The sequence below is a fragment of the Camponotus vicinus genome, unplaced genomic scaffold (genome assembly GCF_025532165.1).
Source record: "Camponotus vicinus isolate PSW18456_S1 unplaced genomic scaffold, iyCamVici1.0 SCAF_11, whole genome shotgun sequence".
Lineage (NCBI taxonomy): Eukaryota > Metazoa > Arthropoda > Insecta > Hymenoptera > Formicidae > Camponotus > Camponotus vicinus.
In genome coordinates this window covers 11,645,259-11,658,946 of record NW_028141947.1, presented here as the reverse complement: position 1 = coordinate 11,658,946, position 13,688 = coordinate 11,645,259, and the positions used below count along the sequence as shown (strand labels likewise).

The 13,688-nt window shown below is 43.6% G+C and overlaps 1 protein-coding gene across 1 annotated transcript in view; it reads left to right on the top strand.

Moving 5' to 3' along the window:
* The window catches only part of LOC145962130 (uncharacterized), a 39,887-nt gene that overhangs the window by 22,707 nt on the left and 3,492 nt on the right, over nt 1–13,688 (top strand). The window contains exons 3-6 of the mRNA XM_083083014.1: nt 4,113–4,160; nt 4,428–4,895; nt 4,974–5,255; nt 5,375–13,595. Coding sequence (XP_082939140.1) covers nt 4,113–4,160; nt 4,428–4,895; nt 4,974–5,255; nt 5,375–13,595 — 9,019 coding nt within the window. The remainder of the gene's footprint in view (nt 1–4,112; nt 4,161–4,427; nt 4,896–4,973; nt 5,256–5,374; nt 13,596–13,688) is intronic.

Sequence of the window (13,688 nt, the reverse complement as noted above, 5' to 3'; positions counted from 1 at the left end):
CGTACCTCACCGTTCGCCACTTACGGTCCACGTACATCGTCCGCCACGGGGTCGCACCTGACCCCTGAGGCGTTCCATATTTATGCCTAATGCCTAGCAAAGTGTCGTTATCGTCAAGCATCATCAGACTTTTTCGCGGCGAGCCCGTCTCGGAAGAGAATCCGGATAACGCAGCCGGAGTGCATAAAAATGCGACGAGATATATGTTATGTGGGATCGCGTACAGTTACGCGTCTGTTAAGTGCACTCGAATATTTCGCGCAAGACGCGATTGTACAAGCTGATCGATAAGTATACATGTGTATGTACGAAAGACTTTTATAAAAAAATTACAGATCTCAATCTCTCGATTTTACAATTAAATCGAATTGTCCGAGATGTATGAATCTGTCGTAAAGTCTTGTACTCGAGAGCGGAACAATGAGGGTTTTGAGGTGACTCGATCTAATGCGTTTTTAATAGCGAGTGCGAATACATTTCGCGCCGTCAATTCAGACGAGGAAAGAGCTCTCGCGAGATAAGAGGGTATAGAAAGGATCTGTTGTAACCGGTACATAGTAAGAGGACTCCAGTCTCTCGTCCTCTTCTGAACTCTCTCCTTCTCCCTCGTCTGTGTACCTTCTTGACTACTTATTGAGATGGCGAGGTCAGCGGCGGTCATCCGACGAAGGATATAACGGAACGCGTGGGTGCAACGTCAGCGTGACGCGGATTAAATCGGTCGCGTTAATTCGTTTTGGAAAATGGGGGTGTTTCGCTTTCGCGCGGAGCAATTTAAGGACGGGTTTCACGCGGTATCGCGTTCAATGCCCGCCAGAGCCAACACACGTACGCGGGACATTCTCGTGCAGCGAAGTGAATCGCGGTTCAGAGATCCCGAGTCCCTTATCGGAAACGAGCGTTTCTTTCGTCCGGGAATTATTCTCATTACCGGACCTAACGGCGCGCGGACTCGCCTCATAATATAGGAAGTGGCAATGAACTCGATCCCGCGATTGGGAGAACATAATTTATGATTGTCCTCGAAAGGAAGAGTGGGGATTACATGCTAAGAAATACACACGGCGGCGCGTATTACGCCAGAAACCGGTCGGCCAGGTTTCCACGGCGTTACCTTCTTGATCGCCGTGACATTGGCATTAACAGTCGCGCCGATACAAGCAACGCTCGTCAGCTCGTAATCTGAATTAGCTTCGATAAAATTATCCGAGTTGCGTAACTTTCGAGCGAGATGACTCTTTGACGTGGCGCAAAAATGTCATCGTCACGCGAGAGACGATTTTTTTTTCTCATCTCGCGCAACGGGGGATGAAATTATTCCATCATCTTTTTCATCAGCGTTGAGTATAGGCCAACCCGGGGAGCGCGCGGCAAAGGAAACCGCGTCCTTGGAGGATGCGTAATGCAGAATTTCGTGCACGCAATAGACCGGGGGTCGGCTGCGGTGCCAGGTGTTCATCGGACCGTGTGCGGTTGATGGTAATGAACTTTCGCGAGGCAAGGCCGCCGGGGATGATTTCATAACGCGAGCGCAAGCGCACTCTCCTGCAGTGTAATAGCATCGTTCGCGCTCAGACGCGGAGAAAGGGACGGGTCAGGTCGAGACACTTCGCGAGAGAGGGACCGAGAGAGTCGCTTTCCAAGCGAGACAATTGCGAGAGAGGAAGGGGAGGCCGGAGAGGAAACGGGAGGACTCTCTCAGCGAGTACGTCGACTTACATAATGACTCTCCCCGCGATTCCTCGAGATATATATAAAATATGTGTATGTTTGCGTGTATATATGTATGTACGTGTATACGCGCGATTCTCTGTCCTCGATTACGAGCGAGGCAGCCGAGAGGAGCGTATAAATCTCGCGCGCGGAAATTATATTCGAGGGAAGATGCGTTTATTGTTGATACCGATAAACTTCCACGTCGTTTTTTTTCTACGCGATCAAGATTGATTTAGGGTCCGCGTTCCCTTCTCAAGGTACAACTCGGAAAGAGGGAGAGAGAGAGAGAGAAAGAAGGAGATAGTCTGGCATTAGAACGTACCTTGGTCGATGCGCGCGGCTTTATACGACGCGTTTTATTCGAAACCGTATTTTTATCCGAAGCGCGGAACATTATCTCGCTGCGCGAGATTTATCGAACGACTCTCGCTGTTTCTTCCAAGGAAAAGAACTCGCGATCGGTGCGTTTCTCGATCAGAGAAAGAATAAGAAACAAGTGTCGGAAAGTACGTGGGATCGGTAACGTACGTCGATTGTGTCGATCGAGATCATCGCGCTTCATCACGATGCAATCCTCCGTTATCACAGTCGAAATGCGTCGCAACTTTTTGCCAGCATCTTCCCAGTCGCTCTCAATGATCGTCCCGTTAGTTCGCCGACGGTAATTTATCGTTCGCCAGTGAACCGAGAAGAAGCGAAGGAAATGCTCGCTTGCGCGGCAAAAAGCAGACGCTCGGTTTTTGGTGCGTATCGTCATAAGACTCGGACCGTTCGAAGGATGCGACACGGCTTCGTTGGCTCTAAAAAAAAGAAGTCGAATCATCGACGATTACCCTCGTAACAAATATATCCCCTTTTCAATGTCTCGGCGGTATCGAAATCTCGGATAAGCAGCTTCTATCGATCGATACAGGTCTTGATCATTTCATTATGCGTTCAATTATAAGCGCCGCGTATGCCGCTGCTTGTCTGTTGAATAATTGTATTGTGCAAGAATGTCGTAGTTAGCGCACGCACAATGAAGAACACGTACGGAGATTACAATCGGGATTACACGACACCTTGACCGTGGTCTCTCCGTAGGAAGGTGCAACGTAATAATTTAACCCGACCATTATGCGAGACAAGAATCGTCTCGGTAGGCCACAGTGCACGCGTACGTGATGGCTCCGTATAACGTGGAGGCACGCGGCTCGGGTCCCGATTCACTCGTGGGATTGACGAGGGGCCTTTCATTCACCCGAAGCCTGGATCGTCGTGATTCCCGGTACAATTCGATTCATTGGAAATCGCCTGTGTCGCGGAATGCTATTTCTCGAATTCTCACTTCTCATTCTATAAAACTTATGAATAGAGTTGTAAAAAATTCGATTTCTTAAATAGAAAATAAATGTTGGAAAAATAGATTTCCCTTTCATTGAAATAAATATTTTTTTTTCATTATTTTTTTTAAATAAATGATATTATATTTCTTCATGTTTTTCTGTTAATATGAGAAAAAAACTAAAGTTCTTATAATTTTATTTTATATTTTTTTGAAAGTGATTTTAATGAATTAAGATTAATTGAAATTTTTACAATTAAAATAATTAAACACGACATAATTTGGATAATTTTCGAGTGCATAATAATATTGCATATAACTGAAAATTATTTGAATCATAACGTGTAATTTACTTCTAGAATCTTATTAATTTTTTCATTAAATTTCATTAAAATTACTATATATTGTACAGATGTCGCACTAAGAATCTTTCTAGGATATAATAAATGGTTGAATATAATTTGGAGAAAGCGAGAAAAAAAAAAACGAGAGTGACTCGAATAGAGAAGGTCTATTGTGCAATTTTTAAAACATCTCGATGATTGTACCTCGGGAGAATATCCTGTCACGTTTCAGGAACAATCGAACTAGAAGTCCTGCACGCGACACTTCAATTCCGAAAGAAATTGCGAAAGAACGTCACATAAGAAGAAAATGGAGTGGGAAATATATACGCATTGTACGTTGTACGTGTCGGATTACACTCGAGAGCCGAAGGGAATTCAGTATTCTGTGCACTCGCTATACAACTCGTTCGACTAGGGTGAGGGTGTTAATGAAAATTCGTCCACGTGTGTTCGCGCCATATGACGCTTCCACTCGTTCCGCGTCAAGCCCCGATACACCCTCGAAAGAGAGAGAGAATGCGTCCTGCTGGTAATTACTATGATAAACTACACGCGGGAGACACATTGACGTCATCCCCCTCCTGCAAATTTCCGAGCATATTCGGCGTAATCCCGTTTTATGCGTAATCCCTTTTCATCAACTTTAATTCCGCATACGAGCTCTTATCTATCGCGGTGCGCTTAATCTTGTAGCATTAATAACATATATGTTTCTTTGATTGCAGCACCGGTATATGATCAGGATACCACGCAGGTCGCAGAGTATGATGGAGGTACGTATATCACGCCGGTATTAGGTGCGTCTAATCAATCGACACACGCGTCAATAATTAATCGTGTCGCGGTTTAATCGAGAAGCCGCACGTGTCATGCTTTAATCAGAAGGCTCGAATATTATGAATGATTTCTATACACGATGTATGAGAAATGTTTAAAATTTATTCACTAAACTCATTGCATTCGATGTGATGATTCCATGAAAATAATAATCGCGTTCAGATTTTTGACATATTTATTAACTTTTAATTATGTTTCTCTAGCTGCTTCTGGATGTTACTTCAACTATCAGCGTTATCAAGAAGGCGATAGGATCATTACGAGCGAACCATGTCTGAATTGCACGTGCCACAATCGAATGCTAATGTGTTACCTGAAGGTATGTCCATTCACGAAAGCAATCGGCCAAGATTGCACGGTGGAAAAGCGTCCGGATCAATGCTGCCCCGTGATTACTTGTTCGGAAGTACCAGTCCAACTCTTGACGTCGACAACGAGTGCACCGGCGGATTCCTCGGCGGTTGGCTTCCACGATAATTACGGATGTCACGTCGATGAGAGATTTTACCCAGACGGCGCCATGCTGCCGGTGGAGCATCATAATCCTTGCGAGCTTTGCTACTGCATCCGAAACAGAACCACATGCGTCATGCAAGAATGTACTCTACAAGTGGCAGGATGTAAACCGGTCTATCAACCGGGCGTGTGTTGTCCAATCAAATACGATTGCGGTAAGTAATTGCGTTTTCTCTCGCGATATTTCGCTCTCTGTTATTTCGTTCGCTCGCAATTATTGATTACTTGCGCAGAATATGACGAGGAACTTAGTACCACGGTTGGTCCAACTCCCGGGCTCATCATCACCACGACTCCACCTCCCGGCGCGCCCTCTCAATGTTATCACGAGGATAAAGTTTACGAAGACGGTGATCTGATTTATTCGAATCAGCCTTGCGAGCATTGTTACTGCTTCCGAGGTGAAATCGCTTGCGCGGTGCAAGATTGCGGAACACCGATGCAAGCGCACGGAAAGAATTGCACGGCCTTACCGCCACCAGAAGGAGAATGTTGTCCGACCACATACGAGTGCGGTAAGTAATTTCACGTAATAACTGATGGTTGCGATGTATTATAACTCACCGATCTAATTGAGATAATCAATGAACATTACGCATTAAAGGATACGCTTACGATCGTATATTTATTACAGAGGAAGACGAACAAGGAATCACGCCATCAGAAGAAGAACAACTTCCGGAGCAAGTACCACACGATCTATTGACGACCGAGTCCCCCGTGCTAATCGATCAGGAGGATAAGCAAGCGAAGGGTGAACATCCTCAGGAAGAAACATTCCCAGGCGCCGACAATGCTATACCGCAGGATCATGAGGGAGAGGAAGAAGAGAATATTCAAGGAACTACTGAACACGTTACTCAGGAACATATTCCTACTGAGAAACCAGAAGAACAACCCGCAACATCACCAACAGAAGAGAACGCTGTACCCGAGACAGAAACTACCGCTATTGAAAAGGAAGCCAGTCCTTCTCCTGCTGAGGTGACATCGGAAGAGGCAGTAACTACTAAAGTACCCTCCGAAGCAGAAGTAACGAAAACGGAAGCGCCTACGACAGTACAAAAAACTGAAGAAAGTTTAGCTACCGAAGCACCTGCCGTTGAACTGCCGGAAGCTTCATCTATCTCGGAAGGTTTACAACCGGAAGAGGAAGCGGCAACTACAGAACATGTACCTGAAGAACGCATAAGCACAGAAGAAAGTGTAATTGAAAAAGAACAACCGATTGAACCTGCCGTTAGCGAAGAAACGCAGACCGAAAATGTATCAGAGGAGACTACTAGTCCACACAAAGAACTTTCCGCAGAGGTGACTAAAGCAGAAAAAACAACGGAAGAAGGACAAGTAAGCGTAACAGAAGAGTCAGAAAGACCAGAGATCTCGACTGAAATTGTTGAGAAAGCAACATTACCGGTCGTAAAAGTTGAAGAGCCTAGTATTAGTACTGTTCCTGAATCTATAACAACTGAAACAACGAGGGAAAGCGAAGAAAAATTAGAGACTACACCAAGTGAAATCTTGACGACTGAGACAGAAGTATCGATAAAAGAAGTAACTACTATAGCTCCTGAAGTGTCTAGTACTGAAAAAATCACTACTGAAGAAGAAATATCTCATTCAACGGAAACCGCTGTTACAGAAGAAGTTCAATCGACTGAAGTGAGTAGTTTACCTACGAAACAACCTGCCGAAGAAGAACAGAAACCAATGATAAGCAAAGAGGAGGAAGAACAACGACCGGAAGAACCGACATCCGAGCATGCAGTAATCGAAAAAGAGCATGCCACTATTGGCGCTAAAAAGGAAGATGCCGGTTTAACTGAGAGTCCCGCAATGGGCGCAGAACATATTACTACAGAGGGACAACAAGTGGAGGAATCAACTTCGGAAATTCCAGCTCAAAGTTCAACCGGCATACCGATTCCTGAGCGAAGTCCAGAACAGAAAGCGGAAGATGAGAATGTGTATCATGTGACTGAAGATTATCATGACATTACACATCCAGAAATCAGTCCCGATAATCTTATAACTGAACATCCGCAAAAAATTTCTACAACATATGTTCAGCAAGAACAGGAGACTACGTTAACCTCGATAGAAGAAACTTCGAAACCGATTGCGGAGGAAACTGAAGTACCGGAAGAAGAAAGTGCGAAACCATATCCAGCAGAAGTTACAGAAATAAATCTACCAAGTCATAAGCCAGAAATCACTACGGAAGAAACAAAAGCGGAAAGTACTCCTGAAGTTCAGGCTAGCACGGAACCTTCTGCAACCCCTATTTCTCATATACCAGAAGAAAAAATATCTGAGGAAACTGAGAAACCTAGTGTATCGAAAGAGAGCGAAACCGAAATATCGCCAACGGAAATTCAGTCAACAGAAGAAACTCCCAAGGAAGAATTGCCTGCAAAAGAATTTGGCATCGAAGAATCTGGTTCTCCTGAACCAAAAATTAGTGAGAAAGAAGTTCAACCAAAGAAAGAACAGTCAAGTGAAGAGGGAATAGAAACTCAACCTCCGATCATAACGGAATCAGAAATTTCTACCTCTGTTCCAGTTGAACACGAATATTCATCAACGGTGCTTCCGAGTCTTGAAGAAGAACAAGCAACAAAAGGTGAACATATTACCGTAATTCCTGAACAATCGACCGTGCCACAAATTGAAGAAGTAGAAACTGAAATTACTCCTGTTGAAAAAGAAAAGCCAATCGAGGAACATGCTACAGAACAACCTACTATTTTACCAAGTATAATTGAAGAAGAAAATGAAATACAAACCGAAAAACCTATCTCGAAAGAGACAGAAACCACGATAGCAATAAAGACGATAGAAGAAGCCGAAGAGAAAGTTACGACACAAGCTCCTATTGAAAAAGAAAAAACTGAGCAACCTGAACAATATTCAACCGAAAAGACTTTAGAAGAAGTTGCTACTACAGAAAGCCATGATGTGCAACAAACCGAGGCACCTGCGATCGAGAAAAAGCCTGAGGAAACAGAAGGTACGGAAGGCGTGTCAACGGAAGGTATAGAACAACAAACTGAAACAATGATAACAGAAAAGGAACCAAGCGAAGAAAAAGAACCATCCGAAGAAAAGGAATCATCCGAAGAAAAGGAACCATCCGAAGAAGAGGAACCATCCGAAGAAAAGGAACCATCCGAAGAAAAGGAACCATCCGAAGAAAAGGAACCATCCGAAGAAAAGGAACCATCCGAAGAAAAGGAACCATCCGAAGAAAAGGAACCATCCGAAGAAAAGGAACCATCCGAAGAAAAGGAACCATCCGAAGAAAAAGAACCATCCGAAGAAAAGGAACCATCCGAAGAAAAGGAACCATCCGAAGAAAAGGAACCATCCGAAGAAAAGGAACCATCCGAAGAAACTATAGAAGTGAAACCAACGGAAGTTACAACAGAAAGTATCGAACAGACAGAATTACCTGTAGGACATCCTATCAAAACAAGTGAAGTTGAGAAAGAAAGTGAGGAAAAAATCTCTACGCCTGTATCTACGGAGGAAGTGCAGACAGAAATTCCTGTAGTTGAGATTGGATCCACCGAGTCACCGGCCGTGGAAGAAACAGAGAAAATACAAACTGAACCTTCCGTTAGCGAAGAATATATACCAAGTCAACCTCCAATTCCTTCAGACCGCAAGGAGGATCAGGAATCTGTTGAACCAAAACCAAGCGAAGAAAAGCATGAAGGCGAAGAACAAGTAACTCAGAAACCATCTCTCGAAGAGAAGAAAGAGACTGAGACGTATGAAGAATCACAAAAAACGACAGTTTCTTCTGAGGAAGCTGTTACTGAATCTGTTCTACCTGAAGAAAAGCCGGCTGAGGTTGCTGGTACAACGACGCTCACTGATGCAGGCGAAGTCGTTACGCAACCAACTGCAGAAGAACTACCTGAAATAACGAGCGAACAACCAGAAAAAATCGCGACAGAACAAGAAGAACAAACTCAGAGACCAGTTACTGAACAACCTGAGATACATGTAAGAAAAGAGACTGAAACACCCATTTCTGTAACTTACGAAGGTTCTTCTATAACTCCTACCAGCGTTCCTAGCGAAGAAGATGTCAGTAAATCAACCGAAGTTGCAAGCGAAGGTACTACAATACTTGAGCCTATTGAAGAGCCGACGAAGCATGCAGGTGAAGTTTCCGTCGAAACAGAAATTACATCTTCTACAGAATCTATATCTTCGGAAGAGAGACAACCGGAGGCACACGAGCAGACCACACAATCATTAGTAACAGAAGAAGAATCAACTCAGGAAGTAGGTGGAGAGCTTACTGAAATATCCACAAAAGAAAGCGCGATTCCAGAAACGTCTAAAGTGCCTATTACCGAGGAGCAACCACAGAGGCCCGAAGAGAAAGAAATTGCAAGTACGGAAGCGCCGATTCATGAAAAAGAAGAGGAACATACAACAGTTGCTTTAACAGAAACTCCTGAAATACAAATTACTGAAATACCATTAGAAAAAATACCTCAATATTTAACCGAAACGAGCATTCCTGAAGAAAATCTTACAGAGAAAGAGAGTACATCGGAGATCGCACCTCGTCCATCAGGTATTCCGGGAGAAGGCAACTGCCTTGTCGAAGGACAATCCTATAACAATAATTCGGCTGTTCCGCCGGCGAATGCATGTCAGACGAGTTGTCGTTGTATTAGCAGTATCGTTCAATGTGAACTCGTGCAATGTCCTGCCCCGCCAGCTCATTTATCAAACTGCATGCCAATTTATACGAGCGGAGAATCATGTTGTCCAATGTATGCATGCGATTCGACACCAACTGCTGAATTGGAGTCCGATAGTCATGTAATCGAGCCACATATTCCTGAAAAAGAGGAAGGCCAAAAGACTTCTTTGCCGGCAGAGATATCAACAGAAAAACCAGCCACAAAAGTTACTGAAGCAGCGGAAGAATATAGTACGTTAGCTGGTGAGATTAGTACGCCGGAGATACAACCTGCGGAAGCCACTGTTTCTTCCATTTCTCCATCGGAAGAAGAGGTAGAATTGACAACTGAGAAGCAGCAGACCACTCTAAAATCTATCGAACCAGTTTACGAACAGCCAACTACAATTTCGCAATCTATTGAACAGCAGCCTGAAGAACATACTATCAGTTCTGTACCTGAGACATCACAGGAGTCTGTCAGTCAAGTAGCCGAAGAAGAACAACATACTGTGCTAACAAATGTGCCAGAAGAAGTTACCGAAGGCAAAATTAGCGAAAAAGGAGGAGATGTAACAGAATCGATAACTTCGACTGAGCAACCACGGGAAGAGACTGTCGAACAACAAACTTCTGTTAGTGGCGAAGAACAAGTAATCACTTCCACGGATATATCTTCAGAACAAGAAATTCATGGTGAAGAAGTTACAACTCCTATTGTAGAGAAAGATATTTCCGTTCCTGTTGAAATAGAAAAAACTTCAACATCTACTGAGAAAGAAGAAGAAATTACGACTATTAGAACTGATAAGGAAGAAGAGGTTACTACTACGTCTACCAAAGAACAAGAAAAATCTTCCGAAGAAAGTATCGAGGAGCAATCTACGCTTAAATCGATTGAAGAAGGCGAGAAGCAGCCTGAAGAAAAGATACCAATATCAACTTCTGAAAAATCAATTATTGTTGAAGAAGAGTTATCAACGAAACCGGAAATTTCAGAAGAACAAAAGACTGTTGAACCAACTGAATACGAGAGTACTTCCATTTCTGAAGTTCAACCGACGGAGCATAAACTCGAAAGTGAAATTGAACATGAAGAAGAAAAGGAACATGAAATGATTACATCGACCGAAGGTGAACAAGCTACTCAGACTGAAAAACCAGAAAGCCAAACGAAATTGCCTGACATTGTCCCGAGTAGTACAGAGACACAGGAACCAATCACACCTGTTACCGAATCGACGACTTTGATACACGAGCATACGGTGACCGAGGAAGCGCCATTAGAGGAACATACAACTATAAAATCTATAGAAGTTTCCACAGAAGAAAGTAAAGAAATAACACCAGAAGTTTCAACTAAAGTTCCTGAAGAACCTATTACTATCTTGCCCGTAGAAACAGAGAAACCTGAGAAAACAACTGAACAGGAATTAGAAAAATCTAGCGAAGAAGGTGTTAAACCAGTCGAAGAATCTACTCCCGAAGTTTCTCACGAAGAAACATCGCCGGAAACAACGGAAAGCGCAGCAGGAATAGAACCTACGGAATATGCTGAAGAACATACGGAACCATCAGAACACGCAAAAGAACCATCTGTCACAAAATCACCCGAAGAAAAACCATCTGAAACTGAATCTCCGATTAGTACGGAACAACCAGTAAAAGCTATTGGAGTTGAAGAAACTTCTGAAGCAGAAGCAGAATATGAAAAGCCTACTGAATCTACTACTATTCATGAACCAGAAGGTACGCAAATTTCGATTGAACAGCATCCAGAAATCGAAATTGAATCTCATACACCTAAATCACCTGTCGAAGAGCATACGATAGCAGAAGAAATACCAACAACATCTGTATCTGTAGAAAAAGAAGCCAGCGAACCATCCGTTACATCGATAAAGGAAATTCAGCCAAGTCTAGGTGAAGTGGGAACTAAGCAGCCTATTATTCCCGAAGAAGAAACCGTAACACCAGCTGTAGAAGAAGAACACATTACTGTTCCAATCGAAGAGCATACTTTGAAATCTGAAGAGTATCCTGTCAAAGAACAGACTGTTATTCCTAGTGAAGGCGAAGCAACAGAAAGCAGCATTTCAACGGAAGAAGCTACATCGGAAAGCGTAACAAGCCAACAGGAACAAACAGAAAAGACTGTAGAAAGTGTCAAACCCGAAACGGAATTGCCCACTTTAACGGAAGAACAAACTAGTATTCCCGAAATTCACAAAGAAGAAGAAGAGCAGAAACCTGAAACCGGTATAACGAAAGAAACGGATAAAGAAAAACCGATCACGGAAAAAGCTGTTGAAGAGGAAGCTGTAACATCTACCAGTATTACGGAAGAGTATCCTGCCACGGAAGAACATACCGAGCAAGAAGTTGAAATAAAAATTCATGAACCAATGGAACTTGAAACAACAATTGCTCCGAAAGAGCAGGAACTTGAAAAGGAAGTTACAAATGTGCCGGAACATCCATTAAGCGAAGAAGCGACAACCGAGCCAAGCTTGATACCTGAAGAACATTCAATAAAAATAGAAGAAGAGGAAAAAGAGACTCATAAACCTGAATATCAAACAACGTTATCTATCGCAGAAGAAGAAGTATCGAAACCAGTGACCGAAGTCAGTGAAGTGGAAAAACTTTCACCCGAAGAAGAATCTACACCTGAAAGTGCAACAGAGAAACCGGAGGAATCTATTACAAAAGTTTCTGTCGAAATAAGCACAACCGAAAAGTTTGCAGAAGTTTCATCTGAAACAGAAAAACCAGCTGTACCAGAACAAGAAACAGAATTGCCCGAGCAACAAGGTGAAAGTACTACAAAATCAATTCAAGATGCTGTAGCCGAAGAGACATTACCAGAGAAAATAGTTCCAGTGGAAGTGATACCAGAAACTGAAGAGAAGCCAAGCGAAACTTCTACAGTAGGTGAAGAAGAAGCACATTCTACCGAATCTGGTCTTCCAGTTGAAACAACTTCCATTCGCGAAGAAGAACAACCGTCGATAACGAAACTACAGCCGACTGAAGGTCCTCTTCCTTCCGAAGAAGAGACTCTTGCACCGGGAGAGATTCAGCCTAGTGAATCTGAAGAAAGCGAAATACATCCTAGTATACCTGAGGAACCTCAATCTACTACGGAACATGCGCCCGAAACATCTGTCACAATAAAAGCCGAAGAGCATCCGGAAACCGAGCGACCAGAAATTGTTACGGAAGCTGCAGTGCCAACTGAAGGCCCAACCACGATATCTGGCATGCCAACTGAATTACCTGAAGAGAAAACTACTATCAGATCAATATCAGAAGAAGCTGAAACCCAGGTCTCAATAAGGCCTGAAGAAGGTGTGCAACCTGCGAAAATACCGATTGAGGAACATGGTATAAAAACACAACCGGTATCAACGGAATTACCAATCGGAGAAATTACAGAGGAAATTCCTGAGGAGGAAGTTCCTTCTCAAGAGAGTGAAGAAGTCGGTCATCCTCATTTTGACCACTTCCCAGAGGCTACCGTAAAACCAGAGACTGACTATTCCGCGGAGAGTGAATTAACGTTGGAATCCGACGAGGAGCATTTGCGACCGGTCAATCATACCGTAGAATCAACGAAACGACCGTATCAACCTAGCTTCCATGAACAGCGACCAGCAACTACTCTAGCGCCTCATATTCCGGAGTATCCCGATCAATCGGGCGAGGATTATCCTCACTTCCCTCCGCAAGGCGTTTTGCCCAATGAGGATTACGATGATGACCATGTTTACGGACCGGGCACCTGCCGATACGGAGGCAAGGTTTACGTCTCGGCGCAACAGATACCGAGAGATGACCCATGCGACTTCTGCTTCTGCTTCAGAAGTGACATCATCTGCTTGCAGCAAAGCTGCCCGCCGCCTATTCCAGGATGCCACGAGGAACCGATCAGCGGTTTCTGCTGTCCTAGATACGAATGTCCTGTATCGATGGCCATGTCTCTTAACTTAACCACTACGACTACTACGACCACGACTACGTTACCGCCACATTTTCCACATCACGCTTATAAAGGCGCCGCGAGACGAAGCGGCTGCCAAATCCGTGGTCAAGCATATCGAGTAGGAGAGGTCATTAAATCGGCGTCTGGACCTTGCCTTCATTGCACGTAAGTTTATCAATGAGAGAAAATATATTTCTTTATTTTTATAATTAAATTTTCATGCCAATTTTATGCGCATTGTCTGTGAAAAATTTAACG